At 43.2% G+C, this 22,011-nt stretch overlaps 1 protein-coding gene across 2 annotated transcripts in view; it reads right to left on the reverse strand.

Moving 5' to 3' along the window:
- The window catches only part of TMCO1 (transmembrane and coiled-coil domains 1), a 51,023-nt gene that overhangs the window by 27,470 nt on the left and 1,542 nt on the right, over window positions 1-22,011 (reverse strand). The window contains exons 3-4 of one of the 2 annotated variants that reach the window (XM_004589145.4): window positions 12,828-12,887; window positions 34-80 (exon numbers count right to left, since the gene is read on the reverse strand). In XM_004589145.4, coding sequence (XP_004589202.1) covers window positions 34-80; window positions 12,828-12,887 — 107 coding nt within the window. The remainder of the gene's footprint in view (window positions 1-33; window positions 81-12,827; window positions 12,888-22,011) is intronic. The other variant, XM_058660574.1, reaches the window with a different exon arrangement.

The raw sequence follows: 22,011 nt of genomic DNA on the forward strand, positions 1-22,011 counted from the left end.
TGGTTTACCATAAGTTATACTTAGGACTATTACCATTGATAGATCTCTGTTGTTATTCTTCAGTTTCTCTTCTTGCCTCTCTGAAAAGAATTAACGAAATGGTTAAGACACACAGTGCCAAGCACAAAGCAGCTGCCTGGCACTGCAGGTTACAAAAGCACTCTGTCTCACACTAGTTAAGATAAAGGGAATGCCTGGAAAACCATATACTTTATACTAACAGAAAAATCAAATGCAGAGTACCAAAATGTTTCAATGTAAATACACACAAATTCCCAACATTTAAAAAAAATTACTTCTGAGGTTACATGTCTTACTTCTGTTGCTTAAGATACAGGTTTATATACAACGATGGGAAGTGCTAGCCAGTTAACTCCTAAGTCTACCAATGACTGCATGTAGATCTCTGACATACTATTTATTCCTCTATTTTATATCCTTTTCCATTTCCTCTCAAGAAGTATATAGTCTAAAAAAATATAAGGCAGTTGATAAGATAAATTCAGAATTCAAGTTCTTTCATATTATATTCTAATCAATATAGAAATTAGCCATCTTGATTATTTATAAAAGTAGGACCTTTGGTTTATAATTGAAAAACAAGTTAATACCTAGAAACTACTAAAGTACTCAAACTCATGGAGAAGTGTCACATACACCTTAATGCCCTATTTGCTCCTTTGTTTTTCATCAACATAAAGGACTCATTGTCGTACCTGCGAGGGACAGGTCCAGCAAGAGGGAAGCAGCATGCGAAAGACAGCAGGCATTTCTGACAATGCTAGCACTGGAATCCATGTTTTCCTGCTCCCAGCTAAATGATCTCTCTATATAACATGCTACTGCTTTCTTTGATCAGGTACAAGTATCTTTAACACCAGGATTAATTTATTCTACAAACACTGATATAAAGGTACTTCAAAACATTCATGGAAAATTAATCTTTGCATTGAAATATTATTATTTTAAAAAATATTTATTTGAAAAGGAAAATTATAGAGAAGAGAGGGAGAAAAGCAGAGATTTTCCATCTGCTGGTTCACTCCCCAAGTGACTGCAACACCTGAAACCAGTAACCAGAAGCTTTTCTTGGTCTCCCACGTGGGTCCAGAAACCCAAGCCCTTGGGGCACCTTGAGCTCCAGGCCACCTTGTGTTGCTTTCTCAGGCATATTATCAGGAAATTGAATCAGAAATAGAATAGTAGGCACTCAAACCAGCACCTATATGAAATACCGGCCCTGCAGGTGGTGACTTTACCCATGGTGCCACAGTGCCAGCCCCACCATATTTAATGAAATCCCTTTTTAGCTGACTAGCAACTATATGCAACGTACTGTTCTGAGCACTGGGGAATTAATGAACAAAAACAACAACAAAAAAATCTCCACTCATAAAAAAAATTATGGTATAAAAATAGAATAAGAGATAGCTAAGATGGGGGGAGAGTCAAGATGGAAGAATAGGGCAAGGACACTTTTAAATGGCCGGAAAAACATTTAATCAGTATGAAGCAGAGAAGACATATTTCAGGAAATAGGAAAGGACAGAACAACAGCAGAGGGGTACCTAGAGACTGACAGACACAGGAAAGCAGCTGACACAACAGTGTGGTGTTGCAGTGACTGATACCAACCACAATAAGTAAAATCGCATTGTAGACCTGTGGGTGACAGACCTTAGAAACCTGCCCCAAGGAGAAGACTCTGCTAACCGGAAGTACAATGATCAAGAGCAAAAGAAGAGACAAAGGCACAATGAATATTACCGAAAACTCCCCTGCAAAGGGGCAAAACCCTAAGTCAACCCCAGAGTTAACTGAGGAAGACATCGAGAAAATGGGGGACACAGAATCCATAAGACTCATTTTAAAGATTCTGATAAAAAATGAGAAGCTCATGCAAGAGTTCAAGGAATTTAAGGAAGCAACAAAGCAAAATCAAGACTGGTATACCAGAAATTAAGAACACAGTAGAGCAAATTAAAAGTACAGTGGAAAGTCTCCAAAATAGAATGAAGCAAGCAGAAGAAAGAATCTCAGAATTGGAAGATATTTCCTGTCATCGGGGGAAGCAAACAACAAGCTGGAAGCAGAGCTGGATCAGGCCAAAAAAAGTATTAAAAAATTGAAAGACACTATTAAAAGGTCAAATATAAAAGTTATGGGAGTCCCAGAAGGTACAGAAAGAGAAGCTCAGTTTGCAAATGTATTTAATGAAATAATAAAGGAAAATTTCCCTAATCTACACAAAGAATTGGGAAACAGGAGGCGCACAGAACTTCCAACAGGCTTGATCAAAAGCGATCTTCAACAAGACACATGATCATCAAGCTCTCTTCAATTGAACATAAGGAAAAGATACTTAAATGTGCACGTGAAAAAAATCAACTGACATATAAAGGATTGCCAAAAAAATTCACAGGAGATCTCTCACAGGAAACTCTCATAGGCGAGAATGGAGTGACATATTCCAGATTCTAAAAGAAAAAAATTGTTGGCCTAGGATAACATACCCACCAAAGCTTTCTTTTGTCTTTGAAAATGAAATAAAATTCTTCCGCAGTAAAGAAAAGCTAAAAGAATTTGCCTCTTCCAAACCTGTCCTACAAATGATACTTCAAGATGTTCTCTTGACAGGGAAGAGGAATAGCACCCACCAAAACCAAAGGCAAATGGGAAGAACATCCCAGTAAAATGACAACAGAAGACTAAACCAATGAACAACCCATTCTTAAAATGAGAGGACCAAAGTACCACCCATACATATAAAACTCTGAATGTAAATGGCGTAAGCTCAATCAAACGTCATAGATTAGCAGACTGGATTAAAAAACAAAACCCATCTGTTATTGTCTAGAAGAGACACATTTCACCAACAAACATCAGCAGAAACTATATCGCATGGGTTTTGTTGTTTTCTGTTGGTTTCATGTCTTCAAAACAATTTCTTCTGATTATATCATTCAATGACTCGTAGATCATGCAGTGGCATCATTTTCTTCAAGAAGGTTCTTGATTTTCATTTCTTCAGCTACACGTTAGTCATTTAATGGCTTGTTATTTAACCTCTTGGTATTATTAATTTCTTTTTTCTCTCTGATGTTGTTTTGTGGCTCTTCATTTAAGGGGATGTATAGTAGCTGTGTAATGGAGACTGTCATATCTAGTAACATGTCATTTAACTTCAGGGCATTGTAAATTTCTATTTTTCTTTCTATTGTTGATTTTGTATCATGACTTTTCATTTAAGGAGATGTACAGTAGCTGTGAAATGGAGACTAACATCCAGATGTGAGGATGCAGTGTGGTATGCATTTCTGTTTCCAGACAAGGATGGACTTACAATGAAACTGTTTACTATATCTTGACAATAGGATTCTTGACTCTCTGCCATTGTCCATGCCCACAATGATGGACATGTGACTGAGTATGAAGAACTATATGTTAGTAATGATATAGAGGAACTTGGTGGGGGGAGGGTGCTGGGGAGGGGATAAGGGAATATGGAGCTGTATCATAAAATGATAGCAATAATAACAATATGTAAAAAAAAAAAGATGGCTAAGATGGCCAACCATGGAAGAAGGTTGGTGTAGAGGAGGGTGCAGAGAGAGAGGGACAGAACATGGCAGGGGAGTGAGCAGAGAGGCAAAGAAATACAGAGAGGTGTGTGAAATTCCCTGGACATCGTGGAGCCAAGAAGATGCACACAACTCAGAACAGCAGCCAGAGAAAAAAGGCAGGGAAGTTAGTGACAGGATTGAAACTTGGTGAGTCACGATCCCAGGCAGCAGGGGCGCTGGCAGGAGACCCAGAGAAGACAGAGAGAGTTGGAAGGATTGTCTTTTGTGAGTATCCTCCTTGGCGGTGGCAGCGACGGTCTGCAGGAGGCCGGAGGCCCCAGTGGTGGGCGAACCAGACAGGAGCGCAGCTGAATGGGGCCCCCTAGAACTCGCTCTCCAAGAGAGCCCAATCCTGCTCAGTCCCAGCCCCTCCCAGACCCATCCCTTCCACATGGGATGGAGGATGCCTAGATCCTTCCTCACAGGATCTAATGTCATCAGAACAACAGCCAGGAACCCTGAGCGGTCCTCAGGAACAGAAGAACAGTAAACTTCCTTCAGGACCCGGGAGGGGAGCTTTCTCTGGTCTTTACTTAGTTCCAAATTTGGATCTCCACCATCTCTTGCAATGATCATCAAAGTTAGTCTGGTCCCCCCTCCCAAAAAAAATTTAAAATTTAAAATTTAAAATTAGATTAGATAGACAGAGACTAATAAGGAAAGCTTAGAACCAGACAGGACATGGTCAGCTTGGATTCGCACATACTTTACTAGGTAAGACACAAAGATTAGTTACTCCTCAATAAGGTATTGAAGATTTCTCTTGCACACCCATCCTAAAACTGCTTTGCGCCTCATTTGTTAACATATGCCTAGTTAGAGTTATAAGCCGGTTGGAACTATCCGTCAAGTTCAGTATAAGTTGTATAAGTTGTATAGCAACCGGATGTGTATAAATCAACATTGAAATGTCAATGAAGTAGTCACAGGATGTGGTTAAGAACTTGCATTTTCTAACATATTGGTCACACAGTACCATTGTCAATTAACTCAACGTTGCAAATTGTTGATGTTAAGCTGTGGCTTTTCATTGGATGGGATGATATTCTGCCAGCTCTACTTTCAGACCACTGACAGTCTCCCCAAGAAATTGTTGAATTTATCTGTATAATAAGATGCTGGACTCTATGCATGGTACATGCTTGCAATGTAGAAACCATGACTGTATTTGAACTGTACTACTGCAACAATATGGAGGAATTCACCATGGGGGAAGGGCAAGGGGAGAGGTTGGGGGAATCCCAGAGCCTATGAAATGGTGTCATAAAATGGAATTAAATAAATACAACTTCAAAAAATAGAATAATAGTGAAACACATTCTAGAACAAAAAATCATACCTTTGGTGTTAAGGACAGGCAAGGCAAAGGAAGGAAGAACAAGCATTCTCTCTGGGTAAAAAGGACAGAGGAGAGCTGAGATGCAGAAGATACATATGAAACTAAACTATGTATGCTCCATCATGGATTCTAGCAAATCAGTTCTCTTACAGTATAATAAGCCTTTATATTCTCAGATTACTAATCCATTCATTGGTTTTGTCCACAAGGCATAAAAACAGATACCTCCTATCTGCTGCTTTACTACGCCAAATGCCTTCTACAGTGAGAGAGAGTCCCGGTCAAAGCCAGGACTCACCATCTTAATCCGGATCTCCCACAGGAGTGGCAGGGACCCACATAATGAAGCTATCATCTGCTGGCTCTTAGCCTGCTTTGCAGCAAAATAGAATTAAAAGTTAATCTAGGGCCCGGCACAATAGCTTAATGGCTAAAGTCCTTGCCTTGCATGTGCCGGGATCCCATAGCGGCGCTGGATCATATCCTGGCTGCTCCACTTCCCTTCCAGCTCCCTGCCTGTGCACTGGAAAAGCAGTCAAGGATGGCCCAATGCCTTGGGACCCTAAACCTGCGTGGGAGACCCTGAAGAAGCTCCTGGCTTCGGATCGGCACAGCTCGGGCTGTTGCAGCCACTTGGGGAGTGAACCACTGGACAGAAGATCTTTCCTCTCTGTGAATAATCTGACTTTACAATAAAAATAAATAAATCTTTCAAAGAAAGAAAGAAATATTTAAAAAAAAAAAGCTAATTTAAGTTTAAAAAAAAATTGTTCTTGATGTTGTTTACACAGATAGTTGACAAGGATGAACACCCAAGAAGATTATGAATCAGGATGGAGAGGGTCAAGGTATGGGGGAAGGGGAGTGGGACAAACGCTTCCAATTTTCCTTTTCTCCTGTATCTGAGAAGGGTGGGAAGGAGGGAGGGAGCCACTTTAGTATCCAGAGATGGGGGAATGTTCACTTAGAAATCCTGATGTGGAGAAGAATGTTCAGAAAGATTTGCTTGAGTGATCCTGATAGTTCTGAGACACCGTTGGTCTCGCTGCTTCAAGGCTGAGACAATTCTTCCAAGGTCCACTGACTGACAGAGTCAGCCCAGTGCATCGACTCAGCCAGACACTTGCTGCCAAAGCTCAGCCAGGAGAATTGATGCTGTTCTGCTCTCCATCTTCTGACATAGCACTCCATAACCTCTGTAGACCTCAATGAGCCGGCCATCTTGTCCTCCATATGCCCTGGGCATGCCGTGCACTGCACAGGCATCAGCAATTGAGGAGGCCTGGTCCCAATACAAGCATGTGATCCAAGGTCGGACCACAAACCTTATGATCTTCCTGTGGCCAGAGTTTTGAGTCCAGTAATCCAATTGGGAGAGTTCCCCAAGAAACATCATCTGGGATGATCCCAGACCTGACTCTTGCATGTGCCAAGCCAGAGCAGGGTTGGGCTCAGTCCATCACTCACATCAGACTACGCACACACTGCTGATTGTAGTTGCCTGATCAAGTCTGTCCCTAGCTCCATGTCCTATGCAAACCAATGGGTGCTGCGGTTCAGCCCAACCCAGCCTGCCACAGACCTGGTCCTTATGCACACCAGTGAGAACTGCAGTCTAGTTGGGGCGACCCCCAGTAACCCCACCAGACCCAACTCTGGCCCCAGTTCCTGCACATGCTTGTATGCACAGCAGACTACTCCAATCCGCGCCCATTCCAATTGGGCCCTTGTATATACCTATGGGTGTTGTAGCTCAGCTCAGCCTACCTACCCCATAACCCAGTCCACATGTATGACAATGGGTGCCACTGCCTTGTCCAGCCTGGTGTGTCTCCCACCTCTGGCTCTCATCCACACAAACAGGAGCCGAAGCCCAACAGAGGAGTGCACAGAGTTTACCTACTAGACCCACTTTCCCAGATCTTGTACTTTTCGGGGGTACCACAGTTCTACACGACACAACTTGCAACCTTCCCTGGTACTTGCCAACAGATGCTGCAGCAAAGCACTTGAACCATTTGGGCCACCCCAAAACCCAGCTCACATGCATGCTGATGGTTTGTTGCAGCCCTGCCTAACCCAGTCCACCCGCAGCTCTCACGCTCACCAGTGGGAGCAATGGCCCAGCAGGGAAGGCCCTACAGCTCCCTGACCAGGCTCACTCCCAGCCTGCAGTCTTGTGTGTGCCAGTGGCTGCAGCTCAGTCTGACATTGCCCATCTTGCCTAGGCATTCACCAGTGGGTACTGCAGCCTGGCTCTGCCTGGCCTGCCCCATTCCCAGCTCATGCTGGGGTGGGGGGCGTGCTGCAGTCTAGCACAGCCTGGCAGCACCCAATCCCGACACTAATTTGAACTGGCTTGAGTTGTGTCCCAACCCGACTTGCCCCACACTCAATCCTGACTCTCAGACCTGCCAGCAGGTGTTGCAGACTGGCCCAGCCTGACCCACTCTGGGACCTGACCCACATGTGTGCTGACGAGTACTGTAGTCTAGTCTAACCTGGACTGCTCCCAGCCTCCATTCTGGTGCTCATCAGTTGGAGCTGCTTCTTAACAGGGGAGTGTGTCAAGCTACCTTATCAGACAGGTCCCAGTCATGGGTCCCACACATACACATTTTTTGGTTATTTGGTTCATCCTGAGTTGGCTTACCCTCAGGCCTGACATTCACCGGCAGATACTGCAGCCTTGCCAGACCAGCCAACACCCACTCCCGCTCTATTCAGTAGGTGCTACAGCCCAGCCCTATCTGGCCCACACTCAGATCCGGCTCTCATGTGGGATCAGTGAGTGCTGTGACCTAGCCCAATCTATCCCATACCTACTCTGGCTCTTGCGAACCTAGCCCAGTCTAGCACACCCCAGACCCAGCCCGCACACACGCCAAGAGATGTTGCAGCCATGTTGCAGCCCGGTCTGTCTCCATTCCAGCCTTCATGCTCACCAGTTGGAACTGCAGCCCAGCAGGGGCAACCCCTTAGCTCCACTACCACACCTGCTTCCAAACACAGATCTTGTGTGTGGATTGGTGGTAGTTTCAATCCAGCCTGGCATGGTCTATCCTCCACGTTGGCCCTTGCCATCAGATGCTGCAGCCTAGCCTGGCCTGACCAACCCCTGCCCAGTCTGCCCTCATCTTTGACTTTCATGCAAACCAGTAGATGCGACAGTCTAGGTCAGTATGGCCCACACCCCATCCTAGCTCCTGCACATGTTAGTGTGCTACAGCTTGGCCCAGCCCTGCTTGATCTTCCCCTCGAGCCAGCCCACACAGATGCCAACAAGTGGAGCAGCCTTGCTTAGCCTGGCCCACACCCAGCCCTGACTCATGTACTCACCAGCAGGAGTTATAGTCCATTAGGGGAGTTCCTTAAGTTCACTCACTAGTGTGGGTGAATGGGTCACTGATTCAATAAGATAGCGACTAACTGTCAAGGTCACTGGCCCAAACCCAGACCCAGATCTCACACGTACCAGTGGGTACTAGGCCTCTACCTGACATAGTCTGCCTCCCAGTCTCAGCTTTTGTGTGTACTGCTGGATGTTGGGGCCCGGGCCACTCCACACCTAATTCTTGGGTGCACCTGCAGGTTTTGCAGCCTGGACCAGCGTGCACCAGCCCAACCTGGTCCCAAGTCCAGTTCCCATGAGTGTTGGTAAGTTCTGTGGTCATGCCTTGCTTGGCTCGTCACCATTCCCAGTTCTCAAGCAAACCCAGTAGATACTACAGTCCCACAGAGCTCACAAATGCCCCACAGAATCTGGTCCCCTCAACCCAGTTCTCTCGTGTGCCAGTTAGTGTCATGGCCTAGCCTAATGTGGCCCATCCCTTACCCTGACACTCGTTGGCAGGTACTATGGGCCAGCGATGCCATGCCAGCCCCCCAGTACTAGCTTTCCTGTGCACCAGTGGGCAGTAGTTGATACTAAATAGCCCAGCTCAAGTAAGTGGATGCATTGGTTTGACCCAGTAAGGTTCTCTGGTTTCCCTCCTTCAAACCACCTAGTCTCAGCCCCCTTGTTGACCTAAGTGCAATGGCCTGGTTGGCCACTTAAACAAAAACAAAACCAAAAAACAATGAAAAAAAATTGAAGAATAAGCAATTATGCTGGCATACTGGTATAGTTAACACAGATTTGGCATTAACCAGGCCCAGAATGCCTGCCAGCTATTGGCTGCTTTTCTCCCAGCAGTGGAACACTTGCTTAGGTACAATGCAACCTAGGCAGTTGCCTACAGCTGGGGAGGGAGGTCCTTCTTTTTTAACAAGTATATCAGATAATGTGGATGCAGGTGGTCTCACAGGTCATGCAAACAACTTTGAGACAGAAAGAACTCAAGACATAAGATAAAATTACATGCAGGGAAGGGTTAAATTCTAGAAACACACCACAGAGAAAGTGGGAACGTTGAATAGAAAAGAAAAAAAGTGTTTTAAAACAGCAGAGCTGTACAGGGCACATTTTACTGCCTAAATCTTCTCAGGTCTTGCTCTGAAAGCATTTCACTTATCATAGTTCCTACCTTCTAGTGACCATTTAGCTCTGCTTTTCCTGAATTTCTGCTCACACATATGACTTGAAACAATTTAATGGCAGTTCAAAAAACTAAAACATGCTCATATATTAGGCAGAAATATAAAAACAATCCAAACATTTGTTTCTGAAATTAAAAATGGGACACATAGGTCTTCAGATAAAATGCAAATTAATGGCCCATTCAAAGACTGCATGAGCAGAAAGCTGGATGGGAAGCAGAGCAGTCAATGCAAAAATGGCAAATCTGAACAAAAGAAAGGCTTCACCAACAACAAATGCCAGATACGATCAACATGCAGAGATCCATTTAATTCATTCTAGAAAGTCGTTAGCCATGAATAGCAAATCTGATTGCAGGTTGACTAGCAGCCAATTCAAAAGAAAAACAAATTGGCTCAAGGAACATCCATTAAATTAATTTCTAACAGTCAGTGTTCGTAGTGACTTTGAAAGCTCAGAGACATAGGTTCTAGTTCTTTTTTTAAGTCAAAACACCTTTATGTGACACTGTGAATTAAGTTTGTAAAAACATCATATAGTAGTACGGCATCAAATTGCACCTGGTGGGGTTTTTCATAATTTATGTGTAACAGTGCAAATGCCAAGGTAAATAAGGGAGAAGCTAGTTTATCAAGTCCAAAATAAAGAAATTCATGTTTAGACATCTAATAGCCCAGTTTAATCCAAGAGTAAAATTTATATAGGGAGTAGCTAAGTTTATCTTTTAAGCAACTACTTGTAAGTATTATGTCTTGTAGCTTCTGATACAAGATTTTTAAAAAGCAACTAATCATAAATATTTCCACTTGAAATTCCTGATAATATTTTTTTTGGTAAGAAAACAATTCAAGGCTGCATTCCATATTAAGATAATTTGAGTTTACATACTTTGTATTGTCAGAGTAAGCACAGAGGATAACATGTCATGTTTTTATACCTTGCCTATCCTTTTAGCAGACACTTTAGTCTTCTATGTGTAATGGCTTCATCTCCTCACTACTCAATAACTCTCTGATCCATGCAATCTGCTCTGTCCCCCACCATGCTGCTGAAACCATTCTTGTTAAAAAAAAATCACTAATAATCCCTCATGTCTCAGACATTTAACACCTACCCTAGACCCTTTCTACCTCCTGAAAAAAATGTTCCCTTGACTTCTGTTTCACAACTCCTTTCCCTTTTCTGACAATATTTCTCATAGTTTCACTTCTGCTACCCCTTACATTTGTTTAAGATGTGCCTCACCTCCAGCCCTACGTGGTAGCTCTTGCAATCTGATTTATCTGTGGATCCCACTACTACATGTATGTGTAGAATTCTAACAGGTGCTTGCAGTCCTGATCTCTGGGACAGCTCACACACTGCATATGTAACTCAGTATCAAGCATCTCCACGGTAGTAAGACACAGGCACTTCAAACCCAACCTGCTCCAGCCTGAAATTATCTTTTATTCCCCATCTTAAATCTCTTCTAATATCTCTTATGCAAATCAGAAATCTGAGCATTTTTCTAAACATATGCCTCTCTTCATATCCTACCTGCAATAACCATCAAGTTGTGTTACTTTGAGCCCGGGGCAATGACTCAATGGCTAAATCCTCACCTTGCCAGTGCCGGGACCTGGTTTGTGTCCCAGCTGACTTCAATTCCCATCCAGCTCCCTGCCTGTGGTCTGGGAAAGCAGGAGAGGACAGCCCAGAGCCTTGAGACCCTACACCCATGAAGGAAACCTGGAAGAATCTCCTGGCTTCTGGCTTCTCTGGCTTCAGATCAGCTCAGCTCCAGCCATTTTGGGAGTAAACCAGCAGATGGAGGATCTTTCTCTCTGTCTGTCCTTCTCTTTGTAAATCTGATCTGCCTTTCCAATAAAAATAAGTACATCTTAAAAAATTTAAAAAAAAACTTATTATTTCTTCCACTTCATTGAATTTGTATCACCTATTTCCTTCCCATAGCTATGCCCTAGGTTTTTTTTTTTTTTAATAATTTCATGAATGGGTCACTTAAAAAGCCTGTGACTTCCCTATCTTCAAAATGTCCTCCTGCCCAATTTGTCCTCCATACTACTACCTGTTGTCTTCCTTCAACAGAATCTGATGTCAAGCTTCCTTTAAACCCTTCATCGCCTTCTAAAGCCTTCTCTTGCCTCATTGCACTATACACAATTATAGTAAACTTTTAGTCAGCAGGTTCTGAAATGTCCCTTGCTGTTTTATCCCTATCCTATCACACACAACTGCTAAGAGAATTTTGAAATGCATAGTATATTGTTGCAGATATAAATGCACAATAAATACTAGACAACATTTAAAAAAAAAATGTATTCAGCCAACTAACACTAATACCTCTAGATTCAACTGAAAGTTTACATACTCAGGGCAACCCGACTCCCATAGGTTGATTATAATATCTCCTCTCTATAAATTTTAAAACTCCAAGTATAACTCTAAAGAAATTACTTACTACACTACTTGTTTTTTTCATCTGGTAAAAACAGAATCCTTTCCTACTTTATTTCTCCAATGTCTAAGAGTCACTGACGCACACAGTAGATACACAACAGGGCCTTGCTGCAGGATTCAGTGAGTAGGTCACTTTAAAGAGCTCCTGCTGCCCTTACCCAAAATGGAAAAGCTTCAGTTACAACAGAACAGTGCCATGGCCCAGGGCAGCAGAATTCCCCTGTGTTACCACAGTTTAAATCTAGGTATACAGAAATCATTTTTGAACCAAGTATACAATATTTCCCTGATCTTAGAATCAGGAAACATCATGAAATATAAATCAAATATAATCACTTACGAAATGTTTTCTGGTAACCTTTTGGGAACAATTACTTAAATTCTAAATTATAAGGAAAAACCAAAAACAGATGGTCATTATTTCTCAGGGGAAGGTAAAACTCTCTTAGCAGAAAATCATTTCCATCATTAGCCAATTTTCAAAAGGGAATCCATGGCAGTATTTTTTAAATGGCAATAGTAAACATAAGTAACCTAAGTTTAATTGGAGAAAATCATATTTGATATAAAAACAGCATACTTTCATAAACTATGCCAGGCAACATCAGCCAAGTTCAAAAGCTGGAACTACCATTTTACTAAACCACAAATTCTAGAACTTGGAGCCAAAAAGGACTGACTGCCTAATCTTGTCCTTTCTACTCCACAAAATGGTTAAGAACCAAATGAGATAAGGTACACAAATGCCTTATAAGCCATAAGATTATACAAACATGAGGTATTGTAAGTAAAAACTTCATATTTTCATCATATGTCATTCCAAGACAACCTCAATTTTGTCTAGACCAATATTTCATCTTACCTATTTTCTTCTTTTGTTGTCTACCAGCTGACTCGGTTATTGTTTCCTTCTTCTTTTCCACTGTAAGCAAAACCGTAACAACAAAAATTAATTATGCAATACATTAAAGGATACTTTATTACATTTGAAGTGATGACAGACACTTATGAGAAACTGACACTGGGAGCCAGCGCCTTTGGCTCAGCTGGCTAGTCCTCCACCTCCAAGCACAGCATCTTAACGGGCACCAGGAGGTGTTCTGGCTGCTCCACTTCCCATCCAGCTCTATGCTTATGGCCTGGGAAAGCAACGAAGGATGGCCCAAAGCCTTGGGCCCCTGTAACCACAAGGGAGACCCAGAGGAGGATCCTGGCCCCTGTCTGCCTCAGCTCTGGCTGTTGTGACCAAGCAGCAGATGGAAGATCTTTGTGACTCCTTTAAAAAAAAAAAAAAGTAAATAACTGACTTCAAGCATGGTCATGATTGAATTAACTGGTGCTATGATTGGGGTGTGGTTTGTCCATCAACAGTTTGTGTGGTAAAGAGCTGGTTCTCAGGGTGACTATTTTTTACATTGGAATTTTTTAGAAGGAGGGCCAAGTGGGAAAGGGTTTGGCCACTGGGGGCCACTGCCCTTAGAAGGGATTCAGGTGGTTCTCCTGCAGTCCCAGTTAGAATGAATTGTTTCAACAGTGCACCTATCCTTGAATCGCTCTGAGGTTTCCTATGCGAACCATCGAATCTACCTCTCTTGCACGCATCCAACCTGATACCAACTGGCAGGATATGACGCAACCAAGGTGGCCCTCAGAGTAAGCTGAGGAAATGGACCTGCCCAATCTAGGACTTTCAGACTACAAAGCCATTAGCTAAATCAATCTTTCCTTTGTAAATTATCCAGCTTCATGGATTTCGTTCTAACAAGGGAAAACAGGATAAATGCAACTGACCTGCTCTCACAACTGCTCACAATACACAACAGTCTAAAAAGAAATCAACTGTAAGCGCTGTTAACCAAACACTAATAAAGGACTGCAATTAAGACACGACAATGAAAACTAAAATGATTTTAGATCTTCTTGATGATTACTGCCACATACAGAGCCAAAGCACAATTTTCAAGTTCTGTTCTCTCAAGACAACCATGATTAACAGCGACTTCACTCTCATAACTACCCTGTAAGGTAGGAATTTATTCATTCAGTTACTAGCTGCCTAAGTAAACGGCATTGTTCTAGGCAGATGAGCTAATCCAACCCTTGCCTTCTAAGGAACAATCTAGTGATGGCAAATAATTGACAGTTCCAGTAAAGAGGCAAAATGGACAAACACACAGGGTAGGGAAATCAGGACAGCCAAAACACCAAGACTGAGCCAGACATTCAGCCTAGCAGTACAGAGGCTGTGACGCTGTGTCCCAGAGTGCCTGGGATTTCAAGTAACTGCTTCTCCGCCCCCCGCTCCCACCCCACCGCATCCAACTCGCAGCTTCCAGCTTCAGGTAATGTACATGCTGGGAGAACCTGGTGATGCTTCAAATGGTCAAAGCCATGCAAGCCATGTGGGAGATCTGGGTTAGGATCCTGGCACTGTGGGCACTCCAGGGAAGAACTAGCAGACTTGAGTGCTCTTTCAAACAAAAACACAACTAAATAAAACATTCTAATGAGATCCATTTTTTATGCATTTCAATGAACAATAAACTAACAGTAAGCTTGTTAAAAGGAATAATAGAGATATTTAAACTTGTTGAATGTACTAAAAGCAAAACTGGTATGCGGCTTTATCAGAGAAACATAAAACTCAATCTGATTCCAATGCTGCTAATGAAATTTAAAGTAATAACCAAATAAAATATGCACGTGTGTGTAAGTCACAGCTATTGTTCTAGATAGATAAAAAGGCAATACAGAGATATTTAATCAATCTAGTAGTATGAAACCATAAAAGGAAATTAAGTCAAATCTCACATTACAGAAATAACATCTTAAAATAGAAAATGGGCAGAAAACATTCAATGTCTTATCTTAATGATTAGCCAAAGAAACAAAAATATTTCTTTCTTATCTCAGAAGGACTACAGAACACAACAACTTAGCATTGAACCATGACTGCAAAAACAAAACAAGGGCAAGAAAAAGAATGCTGAAGAAATAAAACATGGGCACTGTGGCATAGCGGGCAACAACCGCAGTCCAAATGGGTGTTGGAGTCCTGGCTGCTCCCAGCTCACACATCTGAGAAAAGCAGCAGAAAATGGTCCAAATATGCAAGCCCCTGCACCCCTGGGGAACCCAGAGAAAACCCTGGCTCCCAGCTTCTGCCTATTGCAGCTGTTTGGGGAGTAAATCAGATGGAAGACCACTTTCTCCTTCTCTCCCTGCCTCTCTGTAACTCTGCCTTTCAAATATAATTAAATAAGATTTAAGAAAAAAAATACAGAATACTATATTCATACTAATTTATCTTTACAAATGTTCTTGATCTTATAAGAATCACATCATAGGCACTTTAACCTTATGTCTCTTAGTTACTAACATTAGTCTATTTTATGACAGCAATACAATGAAAGGAAACGTACTAATATTTAAAGCACCCCAAAAGCCTAGGGACCACCAGAAGGAACCAGCCTGCTACCTGGAATAAAGCATGTCATTTGTCAAAGGCCCCACACCAGCTGGATTGCATTTTAGGGATCAGAAGCCTCCAAATACTGACAAAACCCAGCTCAAACCTCATTCTGATGTAAACCTAATTCAGTCTGCTTATGTTTTTTAGAAACTACAAATTTCTCTTGCCTAATCCATACTAAATGATGAATACAAAGTAATGTAAGGGATTACATGCATTTTTCCAATTTCAACTATTTGTTCAAAGAGGGGATTTAACTTATACTCTTTTCTAAATTATGCTAAATATAGGGCCCAGCGTGGTAGCCTAGTGGCTAAAGTCCTTGCCTTCCACACATCAGGATCCCATATGGGTGCCAGTTCATAGCCCAGCTGCTCCACTTCCCTTCCAGCTCCCTGCTTGCAGCCTGGGAAAGCAGCCAAGGACGGCCCAAAGCCTCGGAACAGAAGATCTTTCTGTCTTTCCTCTCGTCTGTAAATCTGACTTTCTAATCAAAACAAATAAATCCTTTTAAAAAGTTATGCTAAATATAATCATTGTAATGTAATTATTAATTCCAGAAGACAGAATCCATGTGTATTCTTTTTGCATTGCACTTCTGGTCAACTCACACTATAACAAGCAATCAAGAATGTCATCTGATCATAAAAATAATACATGCCGAGTGTTGACGGATGACCCAGATAGAGGACTTACAAACACAAGAAATGTCGCAAACCACCCAACCACCAATTTACCTCTAACTTATGCTCAAAGCAAGTATACATATTTTTTTAAATATTTATCTATTTTACTTCAAAGTCAGAGTAATAAAGAGAAGGAAAAGACATAGAAAGATCTTCTATCTGCTGGTTCACGCCCCAAATCAGCTGTGCCGATCAGAAGCCAGGAGCCAGAAGCTTCATCTGCCTCCTGTAATGAGTGCAGGAGCCCAGGTTCTCGAGTCACACTCCTCTACTTTCCCAAGCCATCAGTAGTGAGCTGGATCGAAGTGGAGCAGCTGGGATCTGAAGCAGCACCCACATGGGACATCGGCACTGTAGGTAGAGGGTTAGCTTGCTATGCCACCATGGCAGCCCCTAAATATGTTGAATAATCATAAAACTACAACTATAGAAGCATAGCCTGCAATTGCATAACTTTTAATTTAGACATAAAGTGAAAAAAATTATTTCTTTTACTTCTATAAACACAAATAATTAAAGATATGGCAAATATTGCAGAAATAATAAAACTCAAAATTTACAAGGAAACTGTATACTATATTTAAAGCATGAGAATATTCAAACAAATATGACACTAATCTTGACTGGTATTTTTAGAACTACTCATTTTTTTTTTTAAGATTTATTTTATTTTTATTGGAAAGGCAGATACACAGAGAGGAGGAGAGATAGAAAGGAAGATCTTCCGTCCGATGATTCACTCCCAAAGCGGCCACAATGGCCTGAGCTATGCTGATCTGAAGCCAGGAGCCAAGAACCTCCTCCAGGTCTCCCACATGGATGCAGGGTCCCAAGGCTTTGGGCCGTCCTGGACTGCCTTCCTAAGCCACAAGCAGGGAGCTAGATGGGACACAGGGCTGCCAGGATTAGAACTGGTGCCCATATGGGATCCTGGCATGTGCAAGGCAAGCACTTTAGCTGCTAGGCTACTGCACCGGGCCCAGACCTACTCAATGTTATATGACAGCAAGAAATTCGTATCTTGATGACACTGCACACTGCTGTTGTGGGCTGAGGAGTTGATTTACATTCCTTAAGCTGAGCACTCAGGAATTGTGCCTACAGCAGTAGCACCTGGTCTTTGCAGACTCATTGGTGTCCTATTGTCCTGTTAATGGGCTTGGGGGGAAGAGGATATAAAATGGTAATAAAGAGGCTTAGCAGCAGAGGCTCCCATCACTTCTTATTTTTTTTTTAAAAGATTTATTCGTTTTTATTACAAAGTGAGATATACAGAGGAGGAGAGACAGAGAGGAAGATCTTCCATCTGATGATTCACTCCCCAAGTGAGCCGCAACAGGCCGGTGCGCACCAATCCGAAGCCGGGAACCTGGAACCTCTTCCAGGTCTCCCACGCGGGTGCAGTGTCCCAATGCACTGGGCCGTCCTCAACTGCTTTCCCAGGCCACAGGCAGGGAGCTGGATGGGAAGTGGAGCTGCCGGGATTAGAACTGGCGCCCATATGGGATCCCGGGGCTTTCAAGGGGAGGACTTTAGCCACTAGGCCACGCCGCCGGGCCCGGCTCCCACCACTTCTAACACCATCATGGTCTCCGTGTGTCGGTGCTTTTCGCTCGGACATTCGCCGTGCCTACTATGCCGGCTCAGCTAGCCGCGACACGCTGCTGACTAGTTTACATCATGGCAGAACAACTTTGCACAAAACCTTTATGTAATGTTACAATATAGAGGTAACCTGCTGAGCAGTCAACATATACCTGGTTTCCAACAAATGCCAGGTTTTGTATTAGATCCTGGTGATGCAATGGTCTCTACCCTCATGCAAGTTACAGTTTACTGGTCAGCCAGGCATCAACCTAATAACTAAAAACATTTACAGGTAAAACTGCAGTTGTGAAGAGAGCTCCAAGGGGAGCCCTGTGGGTAAATTAGGTACTCTGTGGGCAGCCTGCCTCTGTCTGGGAGACTAGCAAAGGCTCTGCAATCTGAAGACAACTAGGGACTTACCAGACAAAATAAGAAGGAAAAATTGTTACAGGGAGAGGGAGCAGCATACAAAAGCCTAGCAGGAAAACAAGCACTGACATCGAAATCAGAGCCAAAGCCTGAGTGGTTAGAGAACCAAGGCAGAGCACTGCAGCAGAGGGCAGGGAGGACTGGCACAGACCACGTTACAACCGACAGGCCACATCGTCATCCAAAAAGCAATGTAAAGAAATGAAGGGTTTTAAGAAGTGTAAATAGCAATCAATTTGACGCTTCGAAAAAATCTACTGTGGAAAACAACTTTTTGAGTTCCTGCAGATAGACCAACGAGAAGGCTACTATAGCAGATCAAATAAAATACAGCAGAAGTTTACAGTAGGTGGTGGTAGAATAGAGAGATGTGGAAAGACCCGAAAACTATTTAGAACAAGAGCAATGGGGCTTAATAAGAGATTGTATATATGGGTGAGGGAAGAAAGTATTCAAATCAACACACGTTTGCTCCTGCACGGCAGTCACTATTCCAGGTACAAAGGATACATAAGGAACAACAACAAAGAACCTACCTTAGTGGAACTTCATTCGAATTCGCAAAATGAGTAATACGCAATAATATCACTACCAGGTAAACACTACCATATATGAGAAAGTAGTAAGAGCCATGGGTGGGGTGGAAGCTGGAGAAGACAGCTGGGGAAGGTGTTAAGATTTGTCTTAGTTATTTGAAAGGTAGACTTAGAGTCAGAGAGGGTTCTAAACAGTAGACAAGTTAAGGCTTAGGTGAGCTTTGAACAAAGATTTGAAGACGTAAGCGAGGTGGCCACGCAGGTATTACAGAGAACATTCCCAAGCAGAGAGAACAGCTGAGGAAGGTCCCAGCCCTGGGAGCTAGCAACAGTGAGGACCAAGAAGCAAGACAGTCTGGTGCAGCCGAGAAGCAGAAGGAAAGACAGGAGAGGAAACAGCTCCGCAGGCCACTGCAGAGTGGAAATGAGACGCCAAGAGTCAGGAGCTTCATCCTTGCCTCCCACATGGCTGACAGGGACCACCTAGTCAGGCTAGCTAGTGAAAATGAGACGCCATCACATGGTTATAAGCAAACAGGGCCAGGGCTTTTTGTGCTTATTCTATCTGCCATGTTGACAACAGGCTATAGGGACACAAAAAAAAACCTGTTGGAGGCTGTGCCACACAAAAGATCTTGGTGCTTAGCTAACCGGCGTGGCGAACAGTGGAAGTATGAAAAAGAGCTCCAATCTGGGGTATATCTGAAGGTAGTCCAGTAGCATTTGCTGTCAGATCAGATGTCGGTTTTGAAAGAATTAGATTCTCTGACACAAAAATTACAGCAACTGGACAGCATGACCGCTAATCAAGGGCAAGAGGGCTATAACTGAAGCGGGCTTGGAAGGGAGGAAGGACTATTCAATTTTGGATACGCTGGGTTTGAGACACCTATAATACAGTCAAGTGAAGACAACTGTCCTACAGGCAAACCTATGACTCTTACACGGAGAGAACTGAAGAAATGAATTTAAGAGTCATTGGCAAATAAAACATGAAAATCAGTCCACAAAGGAAGTGATTAGAGGAAAAAGAAACCCTAAATTGTATGTCATCCTAACAATAAAAGGTCCGGAAAAGGAACCAACAAGGAAAATGGGAAAAACAAAAAACCAATTAGATAAGGGATCAAAACCAAAACCATGTGACGTTCTGCACAGCAGGTAAATAGTACACTGGGGACAGTGTTGTGGCACACCATGTTAAACTGCCGCTTGTGAGGTTAGCATCCTGTCTCTAAATGCTTGAGACTTAGCTATTGTACTTCAGGTCCAACTTCCTGATGAAGCACCTGGGAAGGCCAGACAAGTTGACCCTAGCACTTCGGTCTCTCCTGTGTGGGAGAGCTCGACGGAATTCTTGATTCCTGGCTTCAGCCTGGTCCACAACTGGCTGCTGTGTCATTCTGGGAGTGAACTAGTGGATGGAATACATTCCCCATCCCCATTAGGCTTGTAAATAAATCTTTACAATAGGCACTATAGTATAGTAGACTAAGTCTCTGCCTGCCGCACTGGAATCCCGTATGACTGTTGGTTTGTGTCCAACTGCTCCACTCCCGGTTCAACTCCCTGCTTATGGTCTGGGAAAACAACAGAAAGACAGCAAATCCTTGGGCCCCTGCATCCACCTGAGAGACCCAGAAGAAACTCCTAGCTTCTGGCTTCATATCAGCTCAGCTCCAGCTGTTGCGGCCATTTGCACAATGAACCAGCAGAAGGCATCTCTCTGTTTCTCCTTCTCCCTACAAAATCTGCCTTTCAAATAAAAGTAAATAAATCTTAAAAGCAGAAAAATAAAGTATATCAAGGCATCTAGTTTGTGCTTTGCGAGGTAGTAGAGAGCTACTACAAAATAGGGAAATCCCTAAAGGAGGATCATGTTTGTGAGGGTAGAGACAGTGAATCTGGCTTTCAATATACTTAAGTGCACCATCCACATCACTATGTGAAGGAATGGCCAGCAGTAATTTTAAAAGCCTGAATTGGTCTGTCTCCAATCCTTTGTCTGTCCTATGATAACTATGCCATTAACTTGACGAGTCTCAGTTTTCTTTTCTGTAATGTGGAGGTCACATGCAACTTACGCCCAAGTGGCTGCTATGTGTATCAGATAACTGAAGGAAAAACAAACCTGAGAGGTCAGCATTGCAACACAGCAGGTGCAGCCATGGCCCAGAGCATCCCACTCTGCAGTGCCCATTGAAGTCTCAGCTATCAGCATACCTCGGAAGGCAGCAAAAGCTAGCCTGACTAGATGGTCCCTGTTAGCCATGTGGGAGGCTAGCCCGACTGGGTGGTCCCTGTCAGCCATTGCGGAGGCTGGTCCGACCAGGTGGTCCCTGTCAGTCATGTGGCAGGCTAGCCTGACTAGGTGGTCCCTGTCAGCCATGTGAGAGGCAAGGATGAAGCTCCTGACTCTTGGTTTTGATCGGCTCCAGACACGGCTGCTGCAGAATCGGGACTGAACCAGGAGCGAGAAGAACACACTCTCTCCTTGTTTGTCTCTATCACTCTTTCAAATAAATAAATGTTACAAAAAAAAAAAACAAACTGTCATGAAGATACCAGGAAAAAAATCATAGTATGCAGTAATGTGAGAAGGAAGAATATATTTAATCCTTATAAGGAAGAATATTAAAAACTGAATCAGACATACAAGCAATCATTCACATTGTACTTAGCTGTGTCCTGTGGCATTTCTACTTTCTTTTTATACCTACATATTTATTTCAAAGATCTACTAAGAGAGAGAGACCTTCCACCCCATGGTTCATGGAAGCTGTAGCCAGTAGCTTCATCCGGGTCTCACGAACACTTGTGCCATATTCTGCTGCTTTTCCCAGGCCATCAGCAAGGAGCTGGACTGGCAGTGGAGCAGCCGGGCGGAGCTGATGCCCACACATGAGATGGACATCACAGTCATCTTTACTGGGTACGTAATACCAACACTTATTTTATCTCAAAGACAACAAACCACCTATTGTTAATATTTTCCGGGCCCGGCGGCTAAAGTCCTCGCCCTGAACATACCGGGATCTCATATGGGCGCCGGTTCTAATCCCGGCAGCTCCACTTCCCATCCAGCTCCCTGCTTGTGGCCTGGGAAAGCAGTTGAGGACGGCCCAAAGCCTTGGGTTCCTACACCCGTGTGGGAGACCTGGAGGAGGTTCCAGGTTCCAGGTTCCTGGCTTCAGATCGGAGCAGCACAGTCCGCTGCGCTCACTTGGGGAGTGAATCATCGGATGGAAGATCTTCCTCTCTGTCTCTCCTCCTCTCTGTATATCCGCCTTTCCAATAAAAATAAATAAAATCTTAAAAAAAAAAATGTCCTCAAAA

This window comes from Ochotona princeps, chromosome 2 (genome assembly GCF_030435755.1).
Source record: "Ochotona princeps isolate mOchPri1 chromosome 2, mOchPri1.hap1, whole genome shotgun sequence".
NCBI lineage: Eukaryota > Metazoa > Chordata > Mammalia > Lagomorpha > Ochotonidae > Ochotona > Ochotona princeps.